Source organism: Lycorma delicatula, chromosome 10 (genome assembly GCF_047948215.1).
Source record: "Lycorma delicatula isolate Av1 chromosome 10, ASM4794821v1, whole genome shotgun sequence".
NCBI classification, from domain to species: domain Eukaryota; kingdom Metazoa; phylum Arthropoda; class Insecta; order Hemiptera; family Fulgoridae; genus Lycorma; species Lycorma delicatula.
Window position 1 is genome coordinate 106,162,158 of NC_134464.1, and position 11,620 is coordinate 106,173,777.

At 27.9% G+C, this 11,620-nt stretch overlaps 1 protein-coding gene across 4 annotated transcripts in view; it reads left to right on the top strand.

Annotated features, from left to right (window-relative positions):
- Positions 1-11,620, top strand: part of LOC142331441 (mitochondrial 2-oxodicarboxylate carrier) — a 34,055-nt gene that overhangs the window by 13,174 nt on the left and 9,261 nt on the right. For all 4 annotated transcript variants that reach the window (XM_075377352.1, XM_075377356.1, XM_075377355.1 and 1 more), the window contains exons 4-5: positions 3,654-3,716; positions 11,455-11,607. In XM_075377352.1, coding sequence (XP_075233467.1) covers positions 3,654-3,716; positions 11,455-11,607 — 216 coding nt within the window. The remainder of the gene's footprint in view (positions 1-3,653; positions 3,717-11,454; positions 11,608-11,620) is intronic.

Genomic DNA, 11,620 nt, shown 5'->3' on the forward strand with positions numbered 1-11,620 from the left:
AAATGGAGATGATGCTCTGGGTCATACACAATGTGTTCCAAATGGTTTTCACAATTTGAAAGTGGTTGTCTGACAATTGAAAATAACCCTCAACCAGGAAGGCCTTCGACTTCAACTGATGACACCCATATTCAGAAAATCAGCATTTGGTGTGTGCAAATCGCAGATTGACTGTCAGAACTTGCAGATGTGGTTACCATCTCGATTGCATCATGACATGACATTTTGACTGAAAAATTGAACATGCATCAAGTTGCAGCAAAGTTTATTCCACATTTGATGACTGAACAGTAGAAAGAATATCAAGTGGATGTTTGTCTGTAACTTCTTGAGCATTGCATGAACAATGAAACGTTCATGCAAAGGATCATGACAGGAGATGAAAGCTGGGTTTATAGCTACAACGTTGAGATAAAAGTTCAGTCATCATAGTGGATTGGCAAAGGATCTCTATGCCTTAAGAAAGCATGTCAATCTTGATCCGATGTCAAAGTGATATGCACATTGTTTTTTTTTAAATTTTAATGGAATTGAGCATTTTGAATTCTTTCCTCAAGGTGAAATAGTGAACTGTGCATACTATCAAGGAATTTTACAGAGGTTGCATGAAAGAATCTGCAAAAAGAGACCAGAGTTGTGGTGAGACAACTTATGGTTCCTTCGCCAGAAGAATGCACCTCCGCACTCAGCTTTGTCAATTCATCAGTTTTGTACCAAAAATCAGATGACTGTCCTCCTTCAGCCTACCTACTCATCAGACCTGGCTCCTTGCAATTTTTTCTTATTTCCAAAATTAAATCAGTGATAAAAGGATGCTGTTTTGAGACTATTGATGACATTAAAGCAAATTCGTCACAGACCTTAAAGGAAATTTTAAATGAAGCTATCCTGGACTGCTTTGTGAAGTGAAAATACTGTTAAGAAAAGTGTATGAATAGGGGAGAGGAGTACTTTGAAGGGGACAAGGACCAATAATCTGTAAAATTAATAATAAAGATTAAAAAATTAAAGTTTGGTTATTTTCTGAACAGACCTAGATCTTTTAAATTTGCTCCAAAACTAAAATGTACCATGTTCAGTCAAGTTGACAGGTTTTACCTGGTGTCTGTCAGTTACCTCTTGTGAGATAAAAGGAGAAATTTAAGTTAGATCTTTTTTTTAGAAAAAAACCAACAGTTCAGTGCAACTTATCGATGGACATTTAGAAAAATAAGCTTAAAAACTATTGTGCAACTCTTATTATTGTAGAGCTATGAAGCATCTTTGTTGACTGAATGTAAAGTGAGTAGGATATTTGGCAGGAAATGTATATAAAAGGAATTAACACAGAAATCTATACCATTAGGAACAAATTGTAAAGAAACATAGAGAGAATGTGATAAAATGGATTCCAAAAATTTCTGTTTACTTACCAGCCAAAAGGAAAGTGAGACAGAAACCTTGACAGAATTGATCTTTAGAACTGGTCATGACATAATTCTTGTTTGGTAATGACAGTGGGAACTGAAGTATTTTTATTATCCTTTTAGTTGATCATCACATATATTAAAAATGTGTTAACTTCATTATTTGTAAAATGATATGCAATTTTTAGTTGGTTTTACTATTATTTTGAGTTAAAATTGTTTTGATAATTTTTTCATTCAAAAATTTTTGTATATATTAAAGTTTTTACAATAAAAAATTTGGTTTATCATTATTATCAATGAAAATTAATTTTGTAATCGGTTATTTATTTCCGTTTATACTTCATTTCATAATGGATAATTTGAGATAAGTAGTTATATCATTGCTTGCATGTTGGTTTAAAATAAACATTAGTTTATTTACAGTTTTCTTCAGTTTAAAATAATAATTGTAATTTTTTTTTATTAGATAAACAAAATTTTATTGAAAGATTTCGTTTGATTCTTAAACTATTCATCCATCCGTCTTGATTCTCAGTTAATTATGATTTCATTAAAAACAAATTATTAATGTAATGTAAATATAACCAAAATGTAATTTTTCTTGTTCAGCAAAATTAAATACTTTTTTGAAAAAAGTTTTGCTCCAAAAACATTACTATTGTAATGATTTAGTGTAGGTGAGATGTGTATTTTGGTGAGCAGCCTGAGTGAATAATAGAAATCAACGTTTCTTCTACTTTTGATCCTGCAGAAGCCCAGTCACAACAGTTTACTGTTAAACGTCCTCGACTTTCTTAGTCCCTTTTTGTTGGAAAGTGTTATGTATAATTCGATGCTACTTCAATCTAGGTCTCCCATTAGTTGTTTATGATTTACTGAGGGTGGTTTGATGAGTAATAACAGCTGTTTTGTGACTTATTCAGTTCTACAATCCTTTCTTGTTTAATTTTCAAAACTGTTATGTGTCACACTTATTATATTGAGTAGAATTCTCATGAGTCGAACCTTTGTTTAAGACTTAGACAATACTGACAGATTTGGGCACCTAAAGTAAATCAGTATAAAAAAAATCTGTTCCTTATAGAGATTGGAAAATTGGTGAATGTAAAAGGAACTTGCATTATTATAAACAAACATACATATTGTTTATTGTAATTTAAGTTCCTTTCCATATTAAGATAGAATGTTAAATTAATCTTGTTTAATCCATGTGAAATAGTATATTTCTTTAATAGTTGTACAGCAAAATGATGTGTTGATTCTAATGTTAATTTAAAGGAAAAAAGTGATGTTTGATAAAATTAAAGTACGTGTTACCTAAGCCTTTTTAATTAGTCTGGAATGGTGTTGTCATATACTACTGAAACTTAATAATTCACAGTTATGGAGCAGGTATAAAAATTTTTATATTATTGTGTTTTCAATTTAATTGATTCTTTGTTGGCTACAGTTTATTCAAACTAAAGAATTAAGTACTCTTAATTGTATTGTGAATGTCTGAAATATTGAAACACAGGTAATGTACCAGTTGTTCTGTTTATTATAGTAAACCATAGCGACAAGGACTAATTAGTCCTAAACCAGTGCCATTGAGCTCATCATTGTTCAGTTTGATAATTAATTCACCACATAGACTTGAAGCTTGTGTGTGGGAATATTGGAATGAAAATTTTGTTTTGTATAAAAGTGTGATGCCTGACAAGAATTTGAATCTGGGGCCTTTCACATCATAGCATCATAACATTTGAAGCTTGTATTTTTTCAGTCATGTTGTTAATACCTGTGACAAGTTCATATTTTAATATGATTCCTTTGTCATGAGTTACAGAAAATTGTAAATGTTTTTGTAACAATTAATTATCATTATAGTTTATTTTAATATAATTCTGACAGAAGTGGAGAAATTTTAGATTATTGTTAAGATAAGAAGCTGTTAATTTTGTTAATCGTTATAACAAAGTGTGATAGCCGCTTTTGAAAGTATTAAAAATGAATTACAACTCTTTTTAAAAATGACTTAAAAAATGTGTTTCCAGAAGATCTTTTTGAAATTAATTATTCTGATTCTTCTTCAGTGTAGCTACTGGATACATATGACCTCAAACTCCTTTCAAGAAGGAGGTAAAATTAGTGCTTTTCTTATTTTTTCTAACTAATTAATTTACACTTAATTAAGAATGTTTATAATAATATTTCATTGTTATCTAATTATGCTATTATTTTTTCTTCTTTGTTTGTTCACAGTTTATGACTTTCGAGCAGTATAAACAACTCTTTATGTTTGGTGCACCAAGTCCAACACCTTTGGTACGGTTTTTCTGTCACTAACATCACGTGCTCTATTAACCAACTGATGTACGTAGTTTAATTGTAGAGTTCTAAATACTCTCAAATTGTACTCTGCTGTTATCTAAATTCTTTGTTTTTCTATTAAATCCTCTTCATAATTTCAATCTTGAATTTGTGTATACAATTTTTTAATTTTATTCTTTTGACTGGTTACACCCAGTTATTTACATAAACATCTACATATACCACATGATAACTAGATTTGACGTTCATAACATAAAAACACAACATGAATTCAATTGTCTAAACCTCCTAACTTTCATGACAGTTATGTGTATGTTTTCATTTAAATATAATTTTAATAAATAATTTCATTATTTTCTAAATTAGTTTTACGTTTATTTTTTGTTCTCTATATAAATTTTGGATCTGTCATCTAAGTCAACATTAATGTATATTTTTACTAAGCTACTGCACATATGTGTACCTTCATTTGATGTTAATATTTTGTTTAAATAAATTATTTTGCAAGATAATGAAATTTCAGAAATTATAATCACACTGAATCCTGTCTTTATAGTTATACACATTCTATTTTTCTTTGAAAGTTCTCTCACATAATCTAATATATTTATTTTTTTATTTCTCAGTTGTTATTTTCAGATTATTAAAAGTAGGTGTTTTCCATAAGCTATTACCTTTTCTTCTTTCAAAATAAATATTATATTTTTATATTGTCTTGAAAAAATCTAAGAAACTGAATAAAAGTGGTCCCAGACCTCTATTTCATTTAATTTTAAGAAAAGTAAGGTAAATCATGAAAACGGTTTGTTGGAATATATACATTTTTAGGTTTGGAATAAAATAACTTTGTTAATTTACCACTAAACAAATAAAAATTTCTAGATAACTTTGTAGAGAATTTAATCCTGAGAAAATTGATGTAAATTACTCTATTAAAATTTAACATAAATTTGAGAACTTTAATAAAAAACAAAATACACAAACTAGATCAGAAAAGTGATGTAATCTTAAACATAAAAATTTACTTACATTGCTAAAAGTTATAAAAATAAATTTGAAATGCATCCTTTTAAAACATATTAAAAATTAATTTTTCATTGGTTGGTAATAATATCTGATCAATAATTAAGTTTAGTGTATAGCATTTGAATATTCATTTGAGTGGTGTTTGTGTTGATATTATTTAGTCAATCATTCACAGCGGGTGATACTGCAAGTTTGTTTTCATTTGGGGAGTTGACGGACTTGTTAAACATGTTGAGGAATCGTAAAACATTTGGGGCTTTGGAGAGGTGAGTTTGAGAAACAGGTATGCTTAAACCACAACAATTCCAGTGCTGGTCATGAACATTTCCTGAGAAATACCAACACTGAAGAAACAATATTGAATATGATACAAGTATCTCCCACCTCAACAACCAGAGATTGTCACATCGCTTTCATGTTTTGCAATCAAATGTGACTAGCGTTAGGGAAGTAACAATTATACCCATTCTATACAGCACATGTACTAGAGTTATCACCTGATTTTGATAAATGGATGAAATTCTGTCTATGATTAATTAGAAGATATGAACATCCTCCCTATTTGCTCAGTAATATTCTAATAATTGATGAATCCTGTTTTACAAGAAATGGCATTGTAAATTATCGAAACGCTCACACTTTAGTAGAAGAAAATCCTCATGAGACTGCTAGAAGTCATTTCCAACACACATTTTCATTTAATGTGTGGTGTGGTCTTCTTGGTGATTATCTATAGGCCCTTATTTCTTATCACCAAGGCTCAATGGAGAGGGGTACTTGGATTTTTTGCCAACAAATTTGATGGATCTCTTTGAGCATATTCCACTTGCAGATATAGTGCATATTTGGTTTTTCACCTACTAACTACTGTCGTGATGTGATGAATCATTTAAATTACACATTTAGTGAGCAACGGATTGGTCAAAATGAACCAGTAAAACAACCATCTTGATCTCCCAATCTCATGCCTGTGGATTTTTTCCTTTGGGGTTGAACGAAGTCGTTAGTCTATTCCATTTGTATTGACTCACAAAAAGAATTGAGACATTGTGTAATAGAAACTGGAGCTACTATTAGGAATAATAATGATGCTAGTAGACGTGCCTGGCTAACAATGATTTGCTGAGCTGAACTATGCATTGAACGGGATGGAGGAAAACATTGAGCAACTGCTTTAGTCAAATGTTTACAACTTTATTAAATAACCATTTTGATATTTAATAATTTAAAAAAAAAAAAAAGTATGTGATTTTTATTTTCTTTAAATCTTATTTTCCATTCATTTTTTCTGTTATTGATATGTTTTCTATTTGTTTTCATTTACATTATGTTATTCAAACATTGATAAAAATTGTTCTTTTTAAAATCATATCAATTTTTCAGTCCAGTTTGTATAGTGTTTTTCTAATTAAAGTTGACCTTTCCAAGTTTGTGTTAAATTTTAAAAGATGTTTTTTACATAAATTTTTTCAAAATTAAATTCTCCACAAAATTAACAAGAAATTTTTATGTGTTTATTGGTAAATTAACAAAGTTATTTTATTCTAATCCTAAAAAAAGTGTATTTTCTGACAAAACCTTTTCATGTTTTACTCTGTTTTTCATAAAACCTAAGTGATATAGAGGTCTGGAACCACTTTTATTCAATTTCTTAGAGCAAAAACCATAAGGAAGCATCAAATTTACCCCTCAATTTGTATCTCAAGCATTTTAGTACAGTTTAATTTCACAGAGGTAGCAAAAAACAAAGCTAAATTTTTCACGAGCCTAAATTTGCTAATGAACCATTTTATGCTCTAAGTTTATATAAAGTTTTTTTTTATTTTTGGTTATAGAATCATCTCCCCAGATATTGCCATGCAATTTGGAATCACTATATATATATATATATATATATATATATATATATTTAAAACTTGAAAAAACAGCTCTTTTTAACTGTTCTTTTTTTGTTTGGTGATGTGTGTTTGTCCTAATTTATTTTTAACACAAAATTACTTTTTTTATACGTTTCAAATCTAAATAAAAGTATATTGTGTGTTTTATATTTATATTAAAACATTTTCAACTGTGCATGAATAATTCTCAGTAATTTTTGTGGAAACTATATTTTTTAATTATTTTATTTTCATTACTTAATTTTTTTTTTTTTACTTTCACAGCAATTACTGTGTATATGTAATAACAAGGAAATATTATGGTAAATTCACTTTTTCTTTTACTTATGTTTAGTCTCAGGGGTCATAAAATGTTGAAAAATTAAAAAATAAAATCAAGGAGTAAATTTTATTTGTGTGTGTGTGTGTATATGTATATATATATATATATATATATATATATATATATATATATATATATATATATATATATATATATATATATATATGTGTGTGTGTGTGTGTATGTGTGTGTGTGTGTGTGTGTGTGTGTGTGTGTGTGTGTGTGTGTGTGTGTGTGTGTGTGTGTGTGTGTGTATGCGTGTATGCATGTGCGCAAATGCAGATGGTGTAACTGTTTGTTTTTTGCTAGTTTTTTATATTTGATGTAGCCTATTTTTAAGCTGATTTATGAAAATCTCAAAATGTGGTAATCATTTTTATTTTAATATATTTACTTTAATCTCAGTTGCAGAAGATAATTCTAATGCATTATTTTGTGTTTAATTTTTTAGTTGATGGATTTTTTTTAGCTGAAATATGAATAAATTATTGGTAATTATTTAGTTGAGATGCCTCACCTCGAAATCATAAAAAAACATATCAGATCAATGTAAAATCTTTTGAAATGTATTTTATGATGGAAATGATGTGTCAGAAAAGTAGATATTTATATATTGATACACTCAATAATGCAGATTCTCACCTCTGGATAATGTAGAATTCTTTCTTATTCACTACACTACTTTTATTATTTATAACTTATTCATTACATTACATTGTAGTCTGCTATTCTCACATGGCATCAAAGTTTTCTGAGTTTTTTTAATAGAATTTACAGTGTTCTGTAAGTAAATAGAGTGAACTACAGCGGATGAAAAAATAAAAACCTGCTGGACCTGATAGGGATGTATATGTAAAAATTCTGAATTTACATTTATTACACTCAGCCGGTTGATAATGTGAGACAATTTTTTTATAATCATGGCATTTTGCTGAAACAATTCAGTGTCCCTCGTGTAATAACAAAATGAAGCTGAACACTTTTTCTGTTATAGAAAATGCCTTCATGTACTTAACAAATATAAGAAATGAAAGTAAACTATAACGTAGCCATTTTGCAATATGCCGATACATGGTTAGCCACCGCTAGTTTAGAATTACCTGTTATTTTATGTTCTCCATAATATGGTGTGTAATAAAGTCACCTTGGCAAGATGTGTTGTGTAGTGAACTAGATTTATAGTCTAGTACTGTGGTAGATTGGAGCATTTATTTTCGGGAAATTTGTTTTGAATATTTGTTTACTAATTTGGAAAAGATTGGAGGAGTAGGCAAAGTTGTAGAAATCTATGAAGCCAAAATCAGTAAACAAAAATATAATCACGGCAAAATTGTAAATAGAAATTGGATATTTGGTGGAATACAACGAAACACAAAAGAAGTTTTCATGGTTCCAGTACCAACACGTGATAAGGAAACTTTTGCTCCCCATTATAAAGGATTATGTGGACCCAGGTACTACAGTTATTAGTGACTGTTGAAAATCTTATGATTGTTTACAAACAGGAGACATCCAACACTTAACTGTGAATCATACATACAATTTTATAGATCTGGACACTGGGCACATCAAACGTCAATGGAGGGAAGTAAGAAGCAATGTGCCACGTTATTGAAATTCCAAACACCATTTTCACAAACATACAGTCAAATTTTTATTTAAAAGGAAGTATTGTGATTATAAAACACAATTTCACCATTTATGGCGAATTGTAAGTGAGATACACATTGATTCGGCAAATCGCGTGTGTGATGATTCTGCAAAAGTATCATCACAATCTGATTCAGATTAACTGTTTAATTAATTTTTTATATCCTTAAATATAATGTTTCACTATGATATAAGTATTTTCTTTTGTATCACTATGTAAATGTTCACTAATTTTCTATTTTCCAACACCCAAAATACATCATTAAATGAATAAATATTAATTTTGAATGAATTTGATGTTTTTTTTTTTTGATTTTGGGGTGAGGCACCTCAACTAAATAATTACCAAATTATTAATTATAAAAAATTCAATTTAGCTATATAAGGTGTTATTGTTTAAATTGAATATCTCTGATATCAAGGAGTAATGCCTTCTGAAATAGATTTGAGATTTCTGGTTAATGGACTATTTTTTTTAGATTTCTACGTAATATACATATAATTTTTATTACATTTATTAAAGTTTCTAGAAATATATATATTTATATATATTTCTTAGCAGTACTTTTATATTTTTAAGCAAGGATATCAACAATATCCAGTTACTAATCACTGAATGAGTATTTATATAAGTAGGGTAATTTTAAGAATAGTGTATTGAATATTACTTAATTGCAACATTTTCTATATTATGACCACCATAATTAAAAAATTATAGAACCTAAAAAGTAGAAATTTACATAAGAATCACATACTAAACTCGATAAAATTTTATGAAAATATAAATAAATTATGTTCTGTCTTCAGACAGAAAACACATTGTTATTAAAATAACACATTCATGTTACTAATAGCTAGCTATTTTAACATTTCAGAAATTTCTGTAGTAATAATGTTTATAATAAATCACAAAATTATTAAAAGTGGATCTTTAAAAAAAAAAGTATATTTTTTTAGAGATAAATGGATTTTAAGTACCAGTCTATATATTTTCATAATATATCTCAAGAGATATGAATTTTTAAATCTCATTTTTAAACTATCTTAGAGTGAAGTTATGAAATGACATGTAATGGTGAAATTTCATTTCATGTAGTGTATAAAAACAATTACAACTTCCTGGAAACACCTTGATCTTTGAACTGTTTAAAGTAGATGAGTTTATAAAAAACTGTTACTTTTTTTTAATAAAAATTGTGTAATACTGCATATTTCTTTGATAAATAAATATTGCTTTCGTGGTTAATTTTTATTTCAACATTTTTAAGTTAAAACAAGTATTAAGTTCACATTTTGTTTTAACAATGAAATATCATGTGCATCCCACGTCCATAATAGCTTGGTTTATTATAACTCTTTTTTTTTTTTTTAAATTAAAGTTCATCAAATCATGTAAAGTTAATATGATTGAATTTTTCAGACAAATTATTTTCTTGGCATCCTAATCTTGATAAAATTAAGTCCTTTTAAGATCCATTATTCTGGTAAAGATACTTATTATAGTCATTTGATCTCTGCAGTTCAGTGCATAAATAATGTACAAATTTTTACTGTAGATGTAAGACAAGAAATTATAAAGTGGAATGCAGATTCAAATATCTGAAAGAGTTTCATAATGAATGAGTTTGAACTGAATTCATGAAAATATTTAAATTTGAAAGCAGTTAGACTATTGTCACAATTTTTACAATATTTTGTTATTAATTTTTTCTTCAATTTGATTGGACCCCACTTCCACCTCGATAACTAACAGCTTATTTATATATAAATTGAATAATATTATGCGTAGTTATATTTATTTTGACATTTTCTTTTATGTGTTTACTATTTCTTCAATTTATTATAAGTTTAAAGCAAAACCGAACTTTTATTCAGGCAATATAACATACTTTTTTGTTCACCTATAAAAAAATCTATGTTTGAAATTACATCCTGTTTCCCAGTACAGAACTTTCTACAGCCTAATTAGTTTATCTTGTATATTCCTGGTGCATTGTTTGATAGAAATGATAGAAATAGTTTGTATATTTTTTTTTTTTTTTGTGAAAGGTATTTTAAATTTTTTTTTTATTTTTGTTTTGTTTACTATCTTTTGGAATCTATATCTACTATAATTTTAGTTTAATTTATTTTTTTGTTATCTGAGGAATTACTGTAGGATCTTTTTTTACTGACATTTCAAAAAATATTATGGTATTACTTTTTCAGTCACATGGTGGAAGTGGGGAGTAAATATGGATTTTCTTTATGAGGATTTTTGTTTTGAGGTATGAGGAATACGAAAATACAATTTACTTAAAATCGAGTTTCCTTGTATGAGCCTATATATAGAATGTTGTGGCTTGAAAATCTCAGAAACTAGCAGATCAATTTCATTGAAATTTAGATATACTGCCATAGTTTATTTGAAGTTACGCAAGTGAATATTTGTTGAAGATTGGTTGATTCTTGACTTATGCTCAATCTAAGGTCAAAAAAAAATTTTGGGTTATGTTGACTGTATAGTGATTTATTTTCATCAGTGGTGAGTGAGTTGAAACATCTTTTTTTAATTTGTTTTTTATAGTGTGCTTTTTTGATTTGTAACCATTTTTTTATGAATCAAAGAGGAATTTTTTTTATAAAATTTTGATTGGAATGAGTAGGTACTTTTTCAAAAAAACAAAGTAAAATAAGTCTGTCCTCTTTTTAAGTTGTAATTTTGATTTCATGCATCTCTTGTTACTATTGTTTATTTATCACCTATATTTAGAAAACATATGTAAATTTATTTCCAATATGATGTGGTCATGACATACACTGGTATTTATAATACATTGAAATTTTATGTTTTCAGACTTATTCATTAGCTGGTATCTCTCTTGGTATTACTGAAGCTATTTTTGTAAATCCTTTTGAAGTTGTTAAAGTAAGTCTTCAATCAAATCATGCATTAGCTAAAGAAGCACCTAGTTCGTGGGCTGTCACAAGGCAAATTATAGCTGCAGAAGTAAGAAAATCTC